This window comes from Pholis gunnellus, assembly GCF_910591455.1.
Source record: "Pholis gunnellus genome assembly, chromosome: 9".
Lineage (NCBI taxonomy): Eukaryota > Metazoa > Chordata > Actinopteri > Perciformes > Pholidae > Pholis > Pholis gunnellus.
The window spans coordinates 8682263-8702881 of record NC_136535.1 but is presented as its reverse complement, the minus strand read 5'-3'; the positions used below and the strand labels follow the sequence as shown (position 1 = coordinate 8702881).

The window sequence follows — 20619 nt, the reverse complement described above, 5'->3', positions numbered from 1 at the left end:
TGCTCAATTCTATGAGGGCTTTTTTTGCTGATACAGATGTTAGAGGTGAAGAGCTCCCTTCTGCATGCTAATAAGTCATGGCAACTTCATACACCGCCTGTCAATGACAAAATGCCATAAAATGCCACTTATGTATCCACACTGAAAACTGAATGTCTGACATTGATTTAGTGGACCTGCAATGTAAAGACTGCTTTTACTTATAGGTCTAGGCAATACCTATGAAAACAATTTCAAGAAGAGCATTTTAATCATGCCACTAAAACTAAATGGTAAGATAAAAAAAATGAATGGATGAAAGTCTTACATTCTTGCTTCATGGAAATAGTTGACACAAACGCATACATTCTTTTTAATCTAGTCTGAGAAATTGTCTTGCAAAAAAAACAATAATCTCTGATTTACATACACATCAAATTACTTTAATCAACGCAATTTTTCATTTTTTGGACGGAGATTAATATTGACCTTGAATCTCAGTCAAATATGTAATTTATGGAAATAATGACATATTTGACAAACTAGCTGTCTATAAATGAATGCTAAATTAAAAATAATTAAAAAACAACAAACCCAACCAATTGTTTTGTTTTTTTACAAATAAATTAATTCTCATTATTTTGTACACAGTAAATGCCGTGAAGCGGAAAAGAGAGAAGTTTGTAAAAATAAAATAAAATATCTTGTATTATTACTTACAAGGTATTTAAATGGACAATATACTCTTGAGGACATAGTAATTAATCACTGCAATTGCTGTGACTTGACAAAATTGTAATTAATTGGCTCTAACTCTAAACTGCGTGGCCTATTTGCCAGCATGTTGGGAGAAAAGGAAGTTGAACATCCGCAGTGTATAAATATTCCATTTAATTAAAACTTGAAGCCTCTTGTGGTGTGCATTCCTTGATGGAGAGCACAAGAAATAATAGAGTTTGCCATCTCCCATGTGAGACAAATACAGACAGCTCAGTTCCAACTCAGTGTGAAGTTTTGTAAAAGTGTGGCTTACATTTTGTTCTCAACATCCTGTTGGATTCCCTGTGTTACTCCTCTTGTACTTGTGTTGGAATAACTTATCCTCACTTGCCTCAGTCACTTTCTAACACCACCAAAACTAAAAGACACTTTCACATATGACTCATCCACGAGTTCAGCAGACATAATTCTTCTTAGGTCACATAGATTGTAACACCAACTCCTTTCCCTGTTGTAAATAACTCCAGGACTAATGGTTGTGTACCATATTTCAAAAATCCAGTACAGCCTGCTCTGAAGAAACTGATCCAACCTTACTTACAAAACTAAAGACCTGCAGTATACCCATTGCTAAGATTTGTGCTCTTCAATAAACATATTTCTGAAAGCACTGAAAACATCTTGTTCAAATGTATAAATAATTTTAAATGAGAGCAGATACAGGTGAAAGGTGGGCTTTTCTGTGAATACTTCAAATAGTTGTGAGACAGAAATGTTTGAGTTCTCTATGACCTGGATTCCTTCACCTCTTTAATTATGGTACACCAAAGCTTCATTCTGGGACCAGTTCTAATGTCATTTCATCATGTGTTACAGTCACACAGATGGTTCTTTCTGGTGATACTATTACTACTAGGCAGCTACTGTATGTCTGTTTTACACACTCTGTTCAGTTTGTGTCCTGGACTACACACCTCAGAATATTCTGTAGACAAACTCTGAAAAAACGGAATGCTTTTTCAAAACGACCTTCAACGTTTCTAATTTTGGTCCAGTGAATCTTTTCTCCAACGAGGGAATCCTGCCAAAGTGAAATTGCTCTACTACTGCCAAGAGTCATACATTAATATCTTTTATATATAACTGTTATATGTTCTTATATGTCTAATAACTGGCATGCCTTCTATCGATGGTCTAAGGATAGAGAATGTTGCATGCTGTACAGAAACCCTTTAAAGGAAAACTACATGAATAAAATGGAATTTTGGCCTGGACTAAGTGAAAGGGCCATATTGGTGCATCTTTTTAAAATGATGTCAATATTTGATTGATAACTTTTATGGTTAAGGCCTTGCCCTCAGCTATGTCTCTGACCTTTTGCCCCCTCATACATCAGAGTGCAGCTTTAACACCACAGGCAGGGCTCTTGGGAGTGGCTATGTCTGGGTTCAAGATGAAAGATGACTGGATTTCACTGACAGGACACCTAGGCAGTGAGATGTCCTGCCAGACAAGCTCAGACTGCTAATTCAGCATCATCATTTCAAATCGCCTCTAAAATTCCATCTGAACAAAACGACCTTTTCAAATTCAAATTTTAATTATTTTAATTGCTTGTTTGGCAGGCACTTTTGACTTCTGTTAGCAGAAATAGTGGTAATTGTATTAGCAGCAATACTACGCTGTATAAAACACGTTAAAAGCAACAGTGTGAAGTAGAGTAGGTATCCTGTAACGCCACTATGACAAGAGCAAATATGTCAAGGGAAATGATTGTAGTTAAATTCATTAATTCAGCTTTTCTTTGGTAATTGATTCTTAGTGTTTTCCAATAAGGTTATTGAAGAAGGACATGAGAGCGAGCAGAGGGAACTGTGCAAATGTAGACAAATTCAAATCTGTAAAGCCTGTGTTTAAATGGCTCTGAGTTATGCTCAGTTGTCCACTTAAAAAACACCGTAGCAGCACATTTCATGATGAACAATCTGTTATATCCTCACATTGATGCAAACAACAGTATTCTGACGTTATAATAAAATCCAGGTGAATCTGTTTCAGCCAAACAGGCCTCTGTGATAAAATCCTTTTTATTTTGCCAACTTGGGAGCTATAACAGTGGAAAGGTGCTGGGTTTAACTGGCAAACACAGGGGTAACGTGGTGAAACTACATAAAGCGTTTTTTTCACTTTGAAGAAAATCCATTTTCCCACAGTTTTATAAGTTCAACTTTTAGTTGAAACACGTTTTAAATCTATTTAAAGGCAAATTCCCAGGACCATGAAATGAAAATTGGCGGCTGTTTTTTTCTCACAGCACAATCCAGGACCATCTACTTAAAACACACGATTTCATTAGCTTTATTAATGTGATGAAATCACACCTCTTAGTACTGTAAACAGTATTGTTGAAAAACATTTCTCTATTGTAATAGTGCCACAGTACTGGTTTTAGTTTTCCCCTGGACTGAAGAGTTGATGTTTCTGTCAGCCATCCAAACTGTGCAATTAGTGCAGCTCTAAAACGAGTCATGTTTAAACACAGTATGTTCTTTTAAATGAAATGTTTCTGTTCGGTTATGAAAGCAGATAGGACTGATGATGTGGCACCACTTCAATAATCCATTGTAAGGTATGCACTGCATATAAACGCATGTTAGTTACTGAAGGTGGTTAGCATTCCAGAAGTTTTGAATTTTATTTTCATTTCATTGTCTGAAATAAATACAACCAACTCTTCCAAGGATTCTGCTGCCATTATACACCATTAGCCCGAAATGAGGTTCAGATGTATCACTTGTTATGAACATGTTAGGACAAGTATAGGTCTACTTTGCTCTTTATCATTCCTTTGTTGCTTTCAACTTAACAATTACTCACTGACATGGAATTTAAAAAATAAACAAATCCTCGGCAGATCCCCTGAGCCGTACACTTTGATTCAGCATCATTAATAGGGCACGGTCAGACGTGCATTACCACAGAGCCAGACTGGATCCAACAGTGCTAGTCTCAGTTTGTTACTGTATTTTAAAGAATATCAGCTTGTGTGTCTAAAAAGAATGACTTGCTGTGACTTGTGTGATTCTTCTCTCACAGAGAGGCACACCCTGAATAGAGAGACCTGAGTGATTCATAGGAAGTGAGGATAATTTGTCCATTAAACTTGTGTAAACTTCCAGAAAGACCCATAATCAGGCCCGAGAGTGTCGGTCTTGGGCTGTCCAGATAATGACTGCCTGTCACATGATTCTACACAGTGGTATTAATATTATTGCTTAGTGCCATTTAGGTGGTCTTCCTGCCAACACTAACAACAGTGCTACCTCAAAGGGAGTGAAGTGTCTTAGATTAATGCTGACCCTTCTGTGGAGGACTGCTGAAAATGAATACACACAACTCTTCATTATGAAACAATTAAACCAGTTCACATAATGGCTCTAGAAATCTACTCAACAAAGCCATTTCTACTCTACTAATATATCGCTCTCTCTGTAGATAAAGAGGTCTTAATGTCTAATCCTTATCATACTTTAATGTGTGATTTAATACATTATGTGTATATTTGACAACATGTCAAAACAGGAAGAGCTTCTGCTAAACATATATAACTTATCTGCTGTTTAAAAATAGATAGCCAAACTACATTTTTCAGCACATTAATACTCCATACTGTTTGTTACTGGAGTGTGGTAACGCGCTCTTTCAAACATATCATGTAAACAACATGTTCCATTCACTATAGTCCAAATAAGACTACTTCTGAAAATGTAGGTTAGATGTTGCCAGTATACAGAAGACTAATGCATGCAAACCCTTATGTGGTTTCTGTCTGTCGCAATTTTAAATAGTCATGAGATTGCAACAGCTTTGTTAGTAGCTGGTACTAATTGCTTATTTATTTGGGGCATATGATGTAATATGTAAAGTTTGTATGAGTAGGGCAAGAGAGGAAATTATGTGAAAATGACAAAATATCTGTTAAACAAAACAGGAAAATGCAAAAACTCTAGATTTCAACTAAAACATAAAAAGCTAGATACAGTATAGGCCTGCACTACAATAAAGCCATGAATACAGTCATATTATAAGGTAGAATATACAGAGATGTCGCAAACAGCGTGATGAATCTGACCACACAGGCATTTAAATAATATCTGAATATAATATGCTCCCTGACAAATTCATTACCTCAAACTGTAAGTGTTGATTAAGGAAATGCTTTGAAAGTGAATGGTTATGAAAGTAGGTAAGAAATTAATCAACTGGCCCATGAAGGATCCCCATCATATCCTTTACTGAACATTCTTAAAAGGAGAAAAAATAGCAAACATATCATGTCATTTATTTCTATGACAAAAAGGTCATTTCTGTCACCAAAATCAATCATTGAAGCTGACAGTGTAATTTAAGCCATATCGGTTCAACACCAGCAAAGATGCTTCTTATGTTTATGGCAAACCTGCTGATCTGAGACACTCAATAAGCTGTGCCATTTTAAAAGCTATCAGCCTAGTTGATTGGGGAGATTTAAGTAACTATTTAAGGTCAGCAGCTAATTAGCACTAAATCTAGATCTGATCCATTAACTGCAGCTACTCTTTAAATTACCTGTCCAAAGTGATCCATGTTTGAAAACTACTGGTTCGAACTTAGTCAGCTTTAGATAATGTCACAATTTAAAATCAACAGGGAACATTAAAAATGTTACCATACCGGCCTTCCGATATGCAATTCATTCAGTCATAGAAAATCCATATGTAATTATGGTAAAAGCAAAGGCTGTGATTACTTTTCTCAAGATTAGTAATGTACTCTATGTCACTCACTTTTGCACCCCATTTGCATTCAGCAATAAAGTACATATGCAAAGAGGTTGGAGGAGACATGTCACTATTGAATGCATATTTTTTTGTTATTTTTTATCTCAACTGCTCTTTTCATTCCAGGTGCAAATGGCTCCTGTTGGGTTTTTCCAAATCTTATATGAATCTTTCTTGCATTAAATGTGTTCGTGTGGAATCTTATCAAGACACAGTCAAGCGTATGCATCCTTTATCTGCACTGGGATTATAGTGGTTTTCTACAATGCTTCCATCAGCTGTAAACAAGAACAGTTCACAGCAGATCAGACGGACACGATGACAATGTTGCAATGACCTACCACAAGATCTGCATTGTATTCATAGTCGGCAACGATAGTGTGATCTTAAATGATGCAGTCAGTTGATTGAGCGGTTACAGAGCAGATGAAGCCTGTTAGAGAGAAAATAACCAAGACAAAGTGAGCTGTCTGTCAGCTTTACCCTCCATCAAAAAGGACATTTGGTGCCTGTTACTGAGTAGTACCTGAGCAAAAGTAAACCTCCCTCGACTCAGAGGTGGTACTGAGCGCCGTACTCCCCTGTGATTTGCCACAGTGGGGGAGGTACGGGGAAGGTAGGGGGTGGACAATCCACAGAACTGACAATAAATATCCCAGCTGGGGGAAACTCAGCAGTGGTTTTTTTTGCTGTGCAGGAAGTGGAAAGTGGCAATACTTCAGCTTCAGAGAGTGGATCGGAAATAATGTACTGTCTCCAGGTGAAACAGGAAATATCACATTCAACTGGCGTTACTTACATGACCGAACATGTGATGTGCCTCAAATGAACTTTGGGATTATGTGTCCCGGTGCTTGTAAACATTCTGCTGAGTACAACGTCTACATAATGACAAACAAATGGCAATGGAAACAAGAAATGCTCCCAATAGTGAACAATCCAACTCTAGAGGACTAGAGTCCAATATCAGAAATCACAGATTTGCCTCAGGATTAATGAAAATTCAGTGGAACACAAACTTGATTGTGATTTATGCAATCACAAGCATAGATGTCCTTTAAAATGTTGAGGAGACAAAAGTTGGTAATAAGAATAGTTAACACAAATATAACTTACAAAGACTGTTCCTTGATATATGCATTCATGTTCCATCGCCACAAAGCCCGCTGTATAATCAGAAACATGTTTTAGATGTTCAAAAAAACCTTATCACTCGGAAAATCCTTGCCCTGTCATAACCTCTATCAGAAATGCTGTTAAATTCACATTCAACCTGCCTGAATGTGTCTTTCATAATGCTTATATAACATGATTTTAGCTTCATGTTTTACCTCTGCAATATGGTTTACTACGAACAGAGTTGCTGCATTTGTCTCCTATTTGCAGAAAATATAAACAAAACAAGTACAAGTTGCCTCGTTACTTCTAGATGAAAGAAATGTGTTTGGGATGGACATGACATTTTCACTAAGCAATTCAGGGCTCAGCAATTAGGCTTTCTTGCTTGCCAGGGCAAGTAAACTGCCACGCCAGGCTAGTAAATACTTGCCCAAGTGGTCAAAAACACATATATACATACATATACATATATTAGGTGTGTAACAATACACGTATTGGTATTGAAGGCTCACGGTTCGGTACGAGGATCACTGTTTGGTACGAGGCTCATGGTTTGGTACACAAACACAAAGCTGCCTGACGGTAACGACACAAATAGGCCGATGTCATTAATATAGCATCTCAGAAAGCAACGGCAGTGCAGCGGATCTTTCGCCTCCTCCAAAGATCAGTGTGACCATCTTTCACAGAAGCACAACAGCAGCCCACGTGTTAAAGACAAAACAGGAGTTGCTGCAGCAACAGAAATGAATCCGTCATTGTTCAAAGCAAAAAAAAGAACGTACTTTATGATGGCATTTCTGCTTTTTTGCTGTATTGAAACGTGTCGTACCGAACCGTGGCACCACGGTATCGTATTGAACCGAACTGAGAATTTTCTCGGAATGGTTCATGTAATATTTTTGTTTTATTCATTGAATTAAAGCTGAAAGTCTACACTTCAACCACATATTGACTGCTTCCTTTCAAATTAGAAAACTTGTGTCACAGTCCAAATACTTATGGCCCTGACTGTAGCTAAAAGGTTAACTTATGTTATTTTTAAATGTCCTCAATCAATCAATAAACTCAATTTGAATCTTGGTTCCTTCTCATCTCTGTTGAGAGTTCCACATTTACGGTACTGATTGGTCACTGGCGACAAAACAGTGGCAGGTGACACACCAAAGTTTATGAGTAAGTGCATCCAGCATTTTAATCAAACAGGAGTCTTCTGTATTTGTATGCTGCAGTTTGCCGCAAGTTTGAAAGCTAAACCAGTAAAACAAAGAAAATGTACTTTTATTTATTTCATAAACCACTAATTAATAAAACAATTTGTAGAGGAGAAAGTAAATATGGACTTCAAGCAATTAGATTTCAGACCCACTTGCCTGACTGCTTAAGTTAAAAAATAAAAACATTAACATCGAGTTTACCTTCAATTTATTCTCTCTAAACAGTATCTACACTTTAATAAATGATTGTCCTTTTCTCTGCACTGGCACTGGCCAACGCATTGCTATAAATCCAAAGGCATGTTTTTTTCAATTTATTGACAACTGCTCGGATGATCTTTCTCCCTGGCTTCTACTGTACGCTTTATTTATTTTGTTCAACAGTTATGCCACAAATTACATTACAATTATTAGCATGCAATAGGAAAGCTGATAAAACCAATTAATCAATATTCAAGACTGATACATTTGGTTATATTCATTATCTTCATCATTATTATTAAAAGTTATTAACCGTAATTAGAGCTGAAAGTGCTGTTGAAAAAGGCTTCTCAATGTTGAACGAGATTCCAGAGGTGCGGATGCTGAATGTGAATCTTCTGTTAATTAAAACCTAGCCCCCCAATTACTTCTGTAATTAGTAAACACTGCATTTTGAAAAACTGGGGGAAAAAAGAAAAACTCATTCATGAACAGTAGCACATTGGCTGTTAATGGGTTTGGTTGAAGTCATGTTCACATAAAAGAAACAAAAGAAACAAACAAAAACACAGGCCTACAATAATTAATGCATAAACATGTGATTCTGGTTTAGTATGTTGGGAAGCTAGTCATTTCACTGTAACACAGGAAAGACAACTGCACAGTAGGCTTGTACAATTTCAAACTGGTCAACCGCACAACTTAAGTAAACAAGTATTGCATATTGGTTGGTTTTCTTGTTTTGTTTTTCACAGAATACCATTTAGCACAGTGGCATCAATACGCATACAGACAGAGCCACTGAGAGACACTGGGGTAAAACTGCTATGATTCTACAATATAATCAGCTGCAATAAGAACATGAACAATAACAGAAAATTAATATCCAATATGAAAGGAAGAGAAATGGTCTGTGAATCATCAAATACTGTGTAGCAGGATATTTTTTCTCAAATGGTAGAAGTAATTTGTGGGTTGGCAGCAAGAAAGAAAACACCCTAGGTGCTGGAGTTTTCCTCTCAGTGCATAATAAATCTGAATATGACAATTTATTAGGCACTAGATCATATTCAATGGCAATGGTGTGAATACCTACACCACCAAATATCACGACAAAGCATTAATTAGGCTATTTAAAGGCAGCGGTAGAATAAAAAGTATGAGAAGCAGGCTTGTGACCAGAAGGTCTCCAGTTTGAGTGCACAGTATTTCTGGGAAAATCTGGGTTGGGAAAGCAAATGAGAAACATTCTCCTCCCCATCTACCGTTGGTGTCCTTGAACCAGGAACAACCCCCCAGCTGCTCCACTGGAGCTGCACAGTGGCCAAATAGAGAATAAGCATGACTGGGTGAGGCGGGCAGCTCCCTAGTGTGAACGTGTGAATCTATACATATGGGAAGCAGGTTGTATCTGAGAAACAGTGAGCATGTTCAACACATTTCTAAAAGGTTAAAAAATGCCCAGAAAGCTTTGCTGAAGGCAACATATGTTAATGCTTCCTGGGCTCTTGGGGGAGATAAAAGGACGATCCAAACATTGTTTATTGGGAACTATGTGCAACATAAATCATGTAGCAAGAAAATGGAGGCAATAACTCACCTTTCGCTTTGCTTTTTGTCCCAGCCACTGATAGCATGAGGGGGTAAAGCAAGGGAAGAGCAGGTTAGATAGGTAGTACAGTATGAAGAAGTAACATTGATAGCACAATGATTATTCGCTCAACCCATGCTGACAGGGAGTATGTAATGTTTGGAATGTGGTAATGTAAGTAGTATAGTCGGTATGTATTCATAACATACCGTGTCATGACATGTCAAATGTTAGAACTTAACATCAATACAACATTGCAAAGAGACAACAAAACACGATTACAATGAAGCTTAGTCATGAATTATTTAACATCTACAAAACAATTATGCAGATGGTAGAATGTAGTTATTTACACACAAGTCGGGCGAAAAAGACACACCAGTTCCAATCCTGCATATTCTTTTACAAGTATTCTCTGATATGACCTACATGATACACCAGCAAATAGTAAGTAGCAAACTTAAGCAGAGTCCATGATGCCTGAGGTCATGAAATATGCAACAGTACACCAGGTTAACGTTGAAAATGTCTGTTTGGGGTGTGAGGGGGACCTTCATATTCTGCGGAGCCAGTGTTTAGAGTTGTTCCGATACCAATAGCAGTTTCTGAAAGTGGCAAGTATGTGAGTCTATTCACCAATCCGATATCATTTATCAGTTCAGTTATGCTACACAGGAACACTGACAACACATTTCACTAGCTACCCAATGCGTATATATCCTACCCGATCCTACCTAAGGCTAATTTTTTTCTGGAGCTGATGATGGAAGTATATAGGGAAGAATTTTACTTAATAACTTTCACCGTCTGTGCAAATTACACACTACTCAGGGTAACATGGCAGATTGGTAAAACAATTCCTTTCATCATCACTCAAGAGACAGGTGCTTGATACATAAAGAAAGGTGCTTTACTGTCTTTCAGGTAGAGACACTTAGTTAGATGTAATGAGGACAGAACATTGTTACCAAAGGCTTCAGGCTTGAAGAGATTAACGGTAGATCTGCCAGCAAGATTTTGAAAAGGACTCATTGCATGAACAACACAATCAGCACTGAATGCTAATCAGAAGTAGAACTGTGTGGCCAACACAAGACAAAGCACCAAACACCATAGAAAAGGCCCAGTTTCAGACATGTTTTCCCCCCAACTTAATAAACTACAGCACTATGCCTGTGGTGGTGGAAACACTGTTGAGATAGAAGAGTTAAAGCAATGGCTTTTTAATGCACAAAACCTTGTCAAAAGGGCAAAGGTGCACTGACTTTTTTTTGGCTTCTGTTCACAAGAGGAAACAGCTAACTTGCTTACCTGGAGCTAAGATTATAGTATTGCGCATTTCAAGCAAAAAAAAGGAAGACAGAAGTTAAACACTAAGATGGAATTCAACATTCATATTTGGTTTTCCCCAGGTCACAAGATGAGAGGAAGAGGATCAAACAGGCAACCACCCACCTCAAAGGTGACATGTTTGTGTCTCTGTCTTTGTACACACACAAAAAAAATCATGGAAACACTATAGATTTAATGAGAAGCCTCTTGAGGAATGCACATTTTTTGCAGAGATTTGTCCCAGACGTTACACGTTAACAGCACACATCAGAAAAAAAGAAAATTGCATTCAAGAACCCATGTTGGTCTTCCTGCAAGATCTTGAAAGTTTAAGTATATCTGTGGGGTAGGAGGTTATATTAATTTACAGCTCACATCTGATTTATCAGGGAATGTTGATGAGACTTTGCTGGCAGGATCCGTTATGGTGTTTGGTACATTATTCCTTTTTTAACTGATTTTCATGCGTTTCTTTACATCCTGTCATTCTGCTGTGAGAAGACACTGATGAAAAAAGAGAGGATTTTAGCATAATTAGTTTTATGTCATAATATTTTTAAATCTAAGTTGGCAAATCTGTAATTTAGAAGACATATAGAACACATTGTCTGACATATTTGTTTTTCTGCATGTCTTTTGTTACATGAAGCCTCTAACAGAGCTGCATATGAAGCAGTACTGGAGGTTTTCCTTCCTTGCTTAACCAAAATCTGCACCGACTGGGGGTCATACAGCGCTGTTTACTGTGGACGCAGAGGTTGACTGACAAGAGCACTTCTTGGCTCCTCGAGAAATAAGCTCGTCTTGTAGTATTTACCTCTCTTCTACCTCCGGTCTACAATGGATTGTGTGCCAACACATCCTGTCTATTATGGGAAATGTCTAACAACTAACAGGACCCCGTTCCCTTCCAGCTGGTGACACTGTTCACACTATGAACATTTAATTTGTTTCTGTTGTTGTCAAGGATAATTTTTGGCTTCTTACCATCTTTCTGCTGCTCGATGTTGCATCTGTATTCAACATGCTCATCAATGCTGCATTCATGTGTTTCTCCACTGAACTGCTCAGCATCCATCATAACAATGATGACATGTTTGCAGAGATGGCTATTTGAGAGGGAAGGCTCTGTGTGTGTGTGTGTGTGTGTGTATGTGTGTGTGTGTGTGTGTGTGTGTGTGTGTGTGTGTGTGTGTCTGTGTGTGTGTGTGTGTGTGTGTGTCTGTGTGTTTGGGGGTTTACATGTTGGTACCTTCAGTATTACGTACACTGAGGCTCAAAGATTGTCCTGCAATCTGCCCTTTTTCTCAGTCACCAGCCCCCACAGGGCCAATTCTACGCGTTACATATCTTTGCATTTCTTTACAGCAAGGCCAAAAATTAAAAAAAAAAATATATATATAAATAGACGTCATGTTGCTCATAAAATACCCACAACTGCTGAAATGAAGCCTTGTGGAAAAAGTAGTATTTCTTACTAAATATAGGTCAGTGTTAATATGAAGTCTGCAAAAAGGACAAAATGTTTATCTACAAAAATGGGTCATTTTTTAGTGATCCTTGAACAATGTCCTATCTGATGAAGAAACTGGAAAGACTTTACAAGTAACACATGTCATTCTATTGTATAAAGGAGAATGTATTCTTTTTTGACACTCATTAATCTTTCTGTATGCTCCCAAGCCTGCGCCTCTTCCTATTTTCTCCCTACGTGGAAGTTATTAATCTCTGACTCCCTCAAAATGTAATAGTGTTGACAAAGTCAGACACCATGATAAGATTCTCCTTGCTGTGAACTGGAAATGTTTGCAAGCACATGGCAAGCATATCAATATATTCTATCTGAAAAGTATAACACGTTGACATTCCTAAGAGGACGTTCACTGAAAATCAATAGCATGGCACAAAGCAACACACTCCTCCGTAAGAATGTCAATGTGTTTAACACATTTATCGCATGGTTAAATGCATGAGTGCATTAAATAAATCCAACACTGCGTAGAAATACTGTAAACACCTAGTTGTTTGTGTTCATATGATTACCTGACCTGAATACAGTAACTTAACGCTTTAACAGGGTCTTAGATATCTTCTTATTCGTAATGACTCTCAGAGAGCAATGTCATTAACCTGAAAGGACTTTGAATAGGAGCATTCTAAGCAACAACATTCAAATATTTGTGACTCTGAGGCAGCGCAAGGGTGAAACCAGAGACATTGATGCAGTTATTAGCTGGGCCAGGCAACATGTGGAGAGCAGTTGCTAAGTTATACTCCTCATCATTGTTTATCACTTAAAACCTCCTACAGATTTTTGTAGCTATGCGTCGTTTTGTGAACAATTAGTGCTGAATGCTAAACAATCCTCATTAGATGATTTATAACTGTGTGTCACTGTCGGTTATGACTGCAAAGTGTAGCGATAGGTACTACGATGGTGTATTTCAGTTGTTTTTTCACTGCAGCAATGACCCCGTACCTTTCTTTCATGCCCAACTCTAAACTTTAGAAGGGTAAACTGCAAAACGCGAAGGATTATTTTGCCGTACTTTGATAACAATCCATTAATTAGCTTTATGGAAAACAGTGCATCATTACTGATTAGTTAAGTTGGAATGAGTAATATACTCAGATAAACAAGTTTTCTTTTCAAAATTCTGCTTCACTGCCTCATCGATGAGACTCAGAAATGCCTAGTGACCAGAATATGAAAAATGTTGGTTACAAAAATAACTCTTGAAATAACATGATATTTTATATGCCCAGATATGATGCCAGATATCATACCTCAAATAATCTCACTTACCATAAAAGAATAAAATAAAAATAGCATACCTTGCTTACCCAACAACCTCAGTAAAGACATGGAGATGTCGTTGATACAAAATGGGAAATAAACAAAAACATGTACAGGATAAACAAGGATCCCACACCAGACGGATGAGTACAATATGTGCCGGAACAAAACAATGAAATGGATAATAGCATGTCAATGATAATGAAATAAGATATTAATGAGAGACACAGCAACACAACGAGGCAGAAAGATGGGACTTTGGCCAGTTTGGCCACCAGAGGCACATATTTGGAACAGTAAGTCAGTCTGCTTGTTAGCTGTATTTGCATTTTGTTAGGCTCAACATGCAACAGAATGAAGTCCATTCATTTGTCTGTCATTTCTGAAGTGGGGACGCAGGCCTGTAACAAAGCAATATTCGCTGGTCCCTGTGGTGATTAGTTTAACTGACCACTGAGAGGTTTGTCCTCTAACACAGTGAGAGCCGGCCTCGGTCCCTCAGCTGGCCATCACAGGGGTCACTGCTCTCCCTCTGCCAGTGTCACACAACAAACTCTCCTGGGACAACGCGCCTGTAAGTAACCCTTTGACAGGGAAGCACTTCATCATATTCAGCTCACACACTCACACACACACACACACACACACACACACACACACACGTGGCATCACAAGGCAGTTTAAATAGCTGCTCGGGACAGCTGTGCATGTTGGTGGCCCTTAAACAGCAGCAGGTAACACAAATGTTGGGCTTCAAAGAGCAAATATCTTGCGAGAAAACATCAGAATTTCTCTCTCTCTCTCTTAATGATATGGTTTAGGGCCGCATAACAATTATTTTTTAGTATCAATTAATCTGTAATTGTTTTAATCACTATATAGTGTATACAATTCATAAAAATGCACATCACAAATCCCTAAACATTTTGATAATGCTTGTTTTGATTTAATTAAACGATCAAGGGCTTATGAAAATAATTGTTAATGATCTTTCTGTTGAATGACTAATACATTAACTAATCTTTCCAGAATTAGTTTGATGTTTCACTTCTTAAAAAACCATTAACCAAGATTTCCAACAGTCATATACACTAAGATTTGATTTGAGCAAATATGGATAATATGTAGACTTTCATTTAAAGCAATTCAAGTGTTGCAAATCCAGTTCATGATACAGACTTTTAGGAGACTAACACAGTACTTTGTAGAATATCTGCCCTTCTGCAGAGCTCTTGATTGAAAAACATGCTTTTTTTGTGTGTGGGAGGATTTAATCACAATAGAGCAACACAAAGCTTGTTAATGGAAGTAAAAACTTTGGACGTGCAATCTATTCAACATGAGGTGAAACAGCAAAGTTCAACATATGTAATATCCTCTCACCTGTGTTCAGAGTTCTGTGAATAATTTAGTGTTTTAGTGGATTATCGATGAGGTTGAGCTGTAAGAAATGGTCATGCCTCCAGCTTTTTATAGGAATAATACCGAATGAATAATCCAATTAAAAGTGCCAACTCCTCCACAAACAGCAACGACTCCCTTCAGAGTAACACAAGCATGCTCTCCTCTCCCCTGGCAGCATCCGCTGCTGCAGAAACATGCATCTCTGCTGCTGGTCCAATGAAAACACTACAATTCAAACACACTTCTAGAGCACTTTGAAAGGTAGCATTACAGGCACACATATGGTACCTCCCGACAACGCCCTAAACCAATTCCTTCTTCAATTTTCTCCTCTTGTCTCTGCTGTGTTTCTATCGGAGCACTTCATGTAACGAAAGCCTGCGAGTGTCCCTCCAGTTAGAGCAACACAAACATGGGAAGGCGAGCCAGAGTAATTGAGAAAACCTCTTTTCACTCTACTGTGTCATGTTATAGCCACTGTGTGGAGAATAAGACCTATTCATCTTTTCACGTCACACTGGTATTTGTAAGAATAAATGAAATATACAATCCTTGTACACGTAATGGAGAATGTCAGTAAAACCTGAACTGCACTGAGATCCAGACACAAGGTTTATTTTCTTCAACTGGTTTGCTGGTATCAAGTGTGATTTTAAAACAACTGAATCACTTACTGGTACTTCTATAAAATACAGTAATACTTACTGCAATATAAAGAAAATGATTACAAAAGTGATGTCAAAACTACTTTTTCACTTGTTAAACCACACCAAGTCTATCTTACAACAAAAAGAGCTATTTTGTCAAAGTCTGACAAATGCAAACTTGCACAATGCACAGTGTAACAGACATCCTGGATACACAGTATTGTCAGAAAGGTAATTTCAAGAGGCTCATTTGAACTAATTAGAAATATGAAGGCAAGGGGGAATTTCCAGAGGGGTCACAACCACATATGTAGACAAAAAGTGAGGTATAATATGATATTTTTATATATTTGGGGCATGATCCTTGCCCTCTTTTACCCTTATCACAAGAGACCCAGACAACTATCACAGGTTAATATTGTTTCTTAATTCGTGATCATAGTTTTGAAGTGGTAGCTTGTATGCAGCCCTTAATCAAATTGGTAAGAGCAGGAGTATAGCTTTCAGACTGCCATGACGTAGTGAACTGTGTTGCCAATTACTTTGCTTCTCTTTTTGCTTTCTTCCACACCACTCTGCCCATAGCAGCCTTGAACTTTACCATGGCACGTAAATGGTTTTGCCTGAAGCAACAACAAAGACTTGATTTAAGATTTACCATTTCGATAGCTCATTCGACAAAACATTGACTTATTCCGACAGTGGTTGTAATGAGATGTTTTCATTGCAGAAACATGAATTCAGACTTGCAAGTTAATATGAAAATAATCCATCTTGCTTCTGTCTGGTGTGGTGGGGGGGGGGGGGGTTAAGATGAGTATGCTTTAGGACTGAAAAGCTTTAACACGCACTGTTTTATGTTCTTTTCTAAAGCTATTCTCCAAAGAGTAAAGGCAGGCATGTGTACAGTAATACGGAGCAGCTAGTGGGAAAAAAGTAGCCAGCTATAGGGGGTCTGCAAAGACCTTCTCAAGGAGAATAATCTATGTTTGATGGGGCCGAACCAATCAGATATTAGTAAAACATGTTATTTTGATGTGGCATTTTTATGACTGGATGAATCAACGAGGACAAAATAATGTACTTCTTATTTTTGAAACTTGGAGTGAAGGGAAGATACTTAGTGTTGGTGGGGCTGCAAGAGCATTGCCCAAACAAATATAGTGTGCAGCAGAAATCTCCTAATGTGTACAGGTATGCTAGACAATGAAACCCGGTGGTAGTCACAATAAGGGAAACACACCGCAACAAAGACGACCACAGTGCCTGCAGTTCCTCTATCACTCAGCATTACCTGCATGATGGTTTGTGGTGTGCACACCACGGGGTGCATGACACCATGCCATGAGGCTACGCTTCAGTCCAGCTGAGCTGTATTTGATATAAACTGAGATTTTTCAAAGTGATTTTGGAGTATCCGTCGCTACTCATCGCTCTACTAGAAATCAAATTTTCTTGTGTTACAGAAAATTGCTTGACATTATGTGGCTGCACCAATGCCTTGCAGAGGCCCTGTGCATGCAGATGAGGGTCCCTGCTTAAGGCAATCCAAAACTCAAACCTCCGAAGTCTTTATCTACGAACCCCCTGGATAATGGCACACACCACTCCTCTCCTCTAGCGTGATAGTGACACTGTCAGACACACAAGGGAAATGCATAATTCCAAACTCCCATTTTACAATCAACATGGAACAAAAAAGTTGGGAACAAAGTTTAGATGAGAAACACCCATTATACTGACATTTGCATGCTTGATTTGATAAAACAATAATATTCCAATCGTTTCTGAGATGAGAATTTGTATTTTTTGACGCTACACTATTCACCCGATTTATGCTTTGACCAAAGTGCTGCACAGTTGGGATGCAAAAGGTTGTTTAAGTTAATGCAGTCTGAATTGGTCTAAATGGCATTATTCAGGGTGATTTCCAGTATTTGCTGAAAGTACAATACTTTAATGATGCTCAATGACTATATTTAGAAAAAAGTGTGTTGTGTCAGAAGGAATTGGTTCCCCAGGATACGTTTATGTTCAAAATGTAACCTAGTATTTAGGACAGCAATCTTAAGAGAAATGTGATGAACAGCAGGAGGGAGTGACAAGTACAAAAAAAAAGCTGTACTTTGCTGTATTACATCTTCTCATCACTTTGTGCTGTTCAGAGGAATACAAGACGTGTTTGCAGTTGTCTTGCTGTGAGTGCAAGTCAGTTTTGGATATATTATTTGCAGATGTTTACATGAAGTTAAAACCCTGCGTGACACCTTGCAGTTAGTTTTGGTCCAGTTCCAGATATTTTGCACCGTAATGTGAAAATATTTAAAAAGGTAAAATAGAGTCTCCGCCCTTGTTCTTTTTAAGCAAAATATGATTTCAAGCTGTGAAACAGAGATAATGCTGTTCACTTGGAGCAAATACATGTCACATCTATTGAATGAAGCGTTTCTTGCCAAGTAAAAATGAGTTTGGACGCTATTTATGGAAGTAGTGTTGGGTGAAGCTAAATGCATAATTGAATGAACTGTTGGGTCAAGTGTGTTCACTTTGATTCGTCACTGGTCCATCATGTCAGGCCTCCGTTCAAGTCTCCTGCCTCGGAAGGTAGAAAAACAGGGGGTCTCAAGGTCACTACATGCAAGAAAACGGAGAGAGCCGGTTGCCAATGGTGGCAAACCCTTCAACTAAATGTAATTCATACAAATGTTGTGTGGCAAAACAGTGGATAATGCCATGTCATAATGTAACCACATGTGAGGCACACTTGCACACACTCACTTCATCACCCTCCTGGCAGATCAGTCCCTTATCTTACAAAACACACTCACAGTGGTGTTCCATGTCCCAGTGATGGAATTCTAAAGAAGGTCAACCTCTGGAGAGTACTTTCGGCCGCAAAGATAATCCACTTTGATGAATCTGTTCACATTCTCAAAGTGTCATCCTTAAAGCCTTTTGAAGTCATCGACTTCCACCTTGATATGAAATAGATGCTTCATAAATCACCTCGGCTCGCAAACAACGTTGCGCTTTATTACACATCAGAATTGAAAACTTGTTGAGAATGAAAACATGACGTGTTGGCAATGTTACAATGAGGGGCACTTAACACTCAGTAGTTCAAGAACAAAAAAAACACTGCAGTGACTTTGTTTTTTGGCTTTGACAATACAATTTGGTATGAAACAACAGGACAGTCGTATTAAATGTAAATTTGCTCATGTGTTTTGCTCATCTTGAAAGGTTTTATTGGCAAAGGGCATCAGTATATGATGGATGTTTTTTTTTTAAGCATTATTTCTATTTGTTTGCTTTAACTTTTTCTGTTAAATCAGGAACAGACTTCTTTTTTAATGATATTGTCATTTCAGTGTTCTTTTAGTCGCATGAGTATTTTTTACTCTTGGGTCACTCTTGGGATGAATAGGAGGAGTTTGAGATCAGGGGAAGGGGAAGTGATTTCCATATACTCTATATAATGAGGAGGGAGCATCAGTGTGGTTGACCTCCACTGATGCCCCGTTTGCTTTTTTCATGGAGGAATAGCTCATGATCACCAACTCCATGTCCCACTTTCTATATGACAGCACAGGTGAGCTGCAAACAAGAAGGTTGTACCAACGGTAAGGTTTCCAGGTGAATTTGCATGTAATTGTGCCCCATGGAACACTGTTAACGACCACTTTTAGTAGCTAACTTCTGTAATCCAGCCGATGGAATTTCAATCAAGAACCATAATTGCTGAGTTCTTGCAGAAATTTTGACTGTAAGGCACACTGTCACAAAGGCTCTACCATACTCGGGGCCACAGTGCCCTTTGTCAAAATACAAAGCTAGCTTCTTGATAGTGCTTCTAGCTGATGCAGATGCAAACTACTGCTTCCAAGTCAGTGATGTTTGGGTGCCTGTTGCAAGGGGAGTGATTCTGGTAAACTCTGTGAATCTGCCTTTGGACAGGAACTCCAGCAGGGCTACCTGGGAAATTCAGACCACCCTTATTTATGGAGTCTAAGAGCTGGATTCTATTCATCATCAGTAATGAGGTCTTCATCTTTAGGGTTAACCTGCTGAAGCCCAACTCAGAACACCAGCTTTCAAGATCCCATTGCATTTTAAAACACCAAGGACAAGAGTGACTCAACTTTTGGGATATTGACAACATAATGGAGTACTTTTGAAGAGTGCTTGGTCTCCACCCTCCAAATTGCAAATCTGCATAAAGGCCACATATTGTTAACAACCCCAGGAGACCAGCATGAGAGCCTCCTGGAAAGGAGCAAGGCAGGTGGTAACCTGTCCAATGCAGGTGCCAACTGAACCACCAGGCAGGTGCTCGAGGTGAGAGGGAAGCTGACCAGGAGCAGTGCAATAAAATCCCCCACAGTTGCTGCAGTAAGTTTCTACACAGCGGCCCTTTATGGACTATAGGCATCATTGTAACGGAGCAATTCCTTAATTCTTATTAATATTCTTATCACATTTTCTCTGTGTTTTATTTTCAGGGAGTGGGTACAAAACACAAGCAGAGGAAAACAAATTATTCGGCTACATTAATCTCTTATCTCTTCTTCATATCCTTAATCTCTACTCTGAGCTCTTTGCTCTCCAGGTCCTAAAGAACAAATGTGCACAAAGTCACAAACCAAATAATTTGTTGTGAGATAACAGATCATGATACCTCATAGGTAATATACAATCATTAACTGTCATCCTGAGTCGTATAACTAAAACGTAGAATACAATTAACCTGTTCTGTGAAAATCAAACTCCAGAACTTCAAATATCTGAAATA

At 38.3% G+C, this 20619-nt stretch overlaps 1 protein-coding gene across 1 annotated transcript in view; it reads right to left on the bottom strand.

Moving 5' to 3' along the window:
* cadm2b (cell adhesion molecule 2b) overlaps nt 1–20619 on the bottom strand; it is a gene marked incomplete at its 5' end in the record, with an annotated part of 121171 nt that overhangs the window by 29199 nt on the left and 71353 nt on the right. The window contains one exon of the mRNA XM_079166683.1: nt 9657–9683. Coding sequence (XP_079022809.1) covers nt 9657–9683 — 27 coding nt within the window. The remainder of the gene's footprint in view (nt 1–9656; nt 9684–20619) is intronic.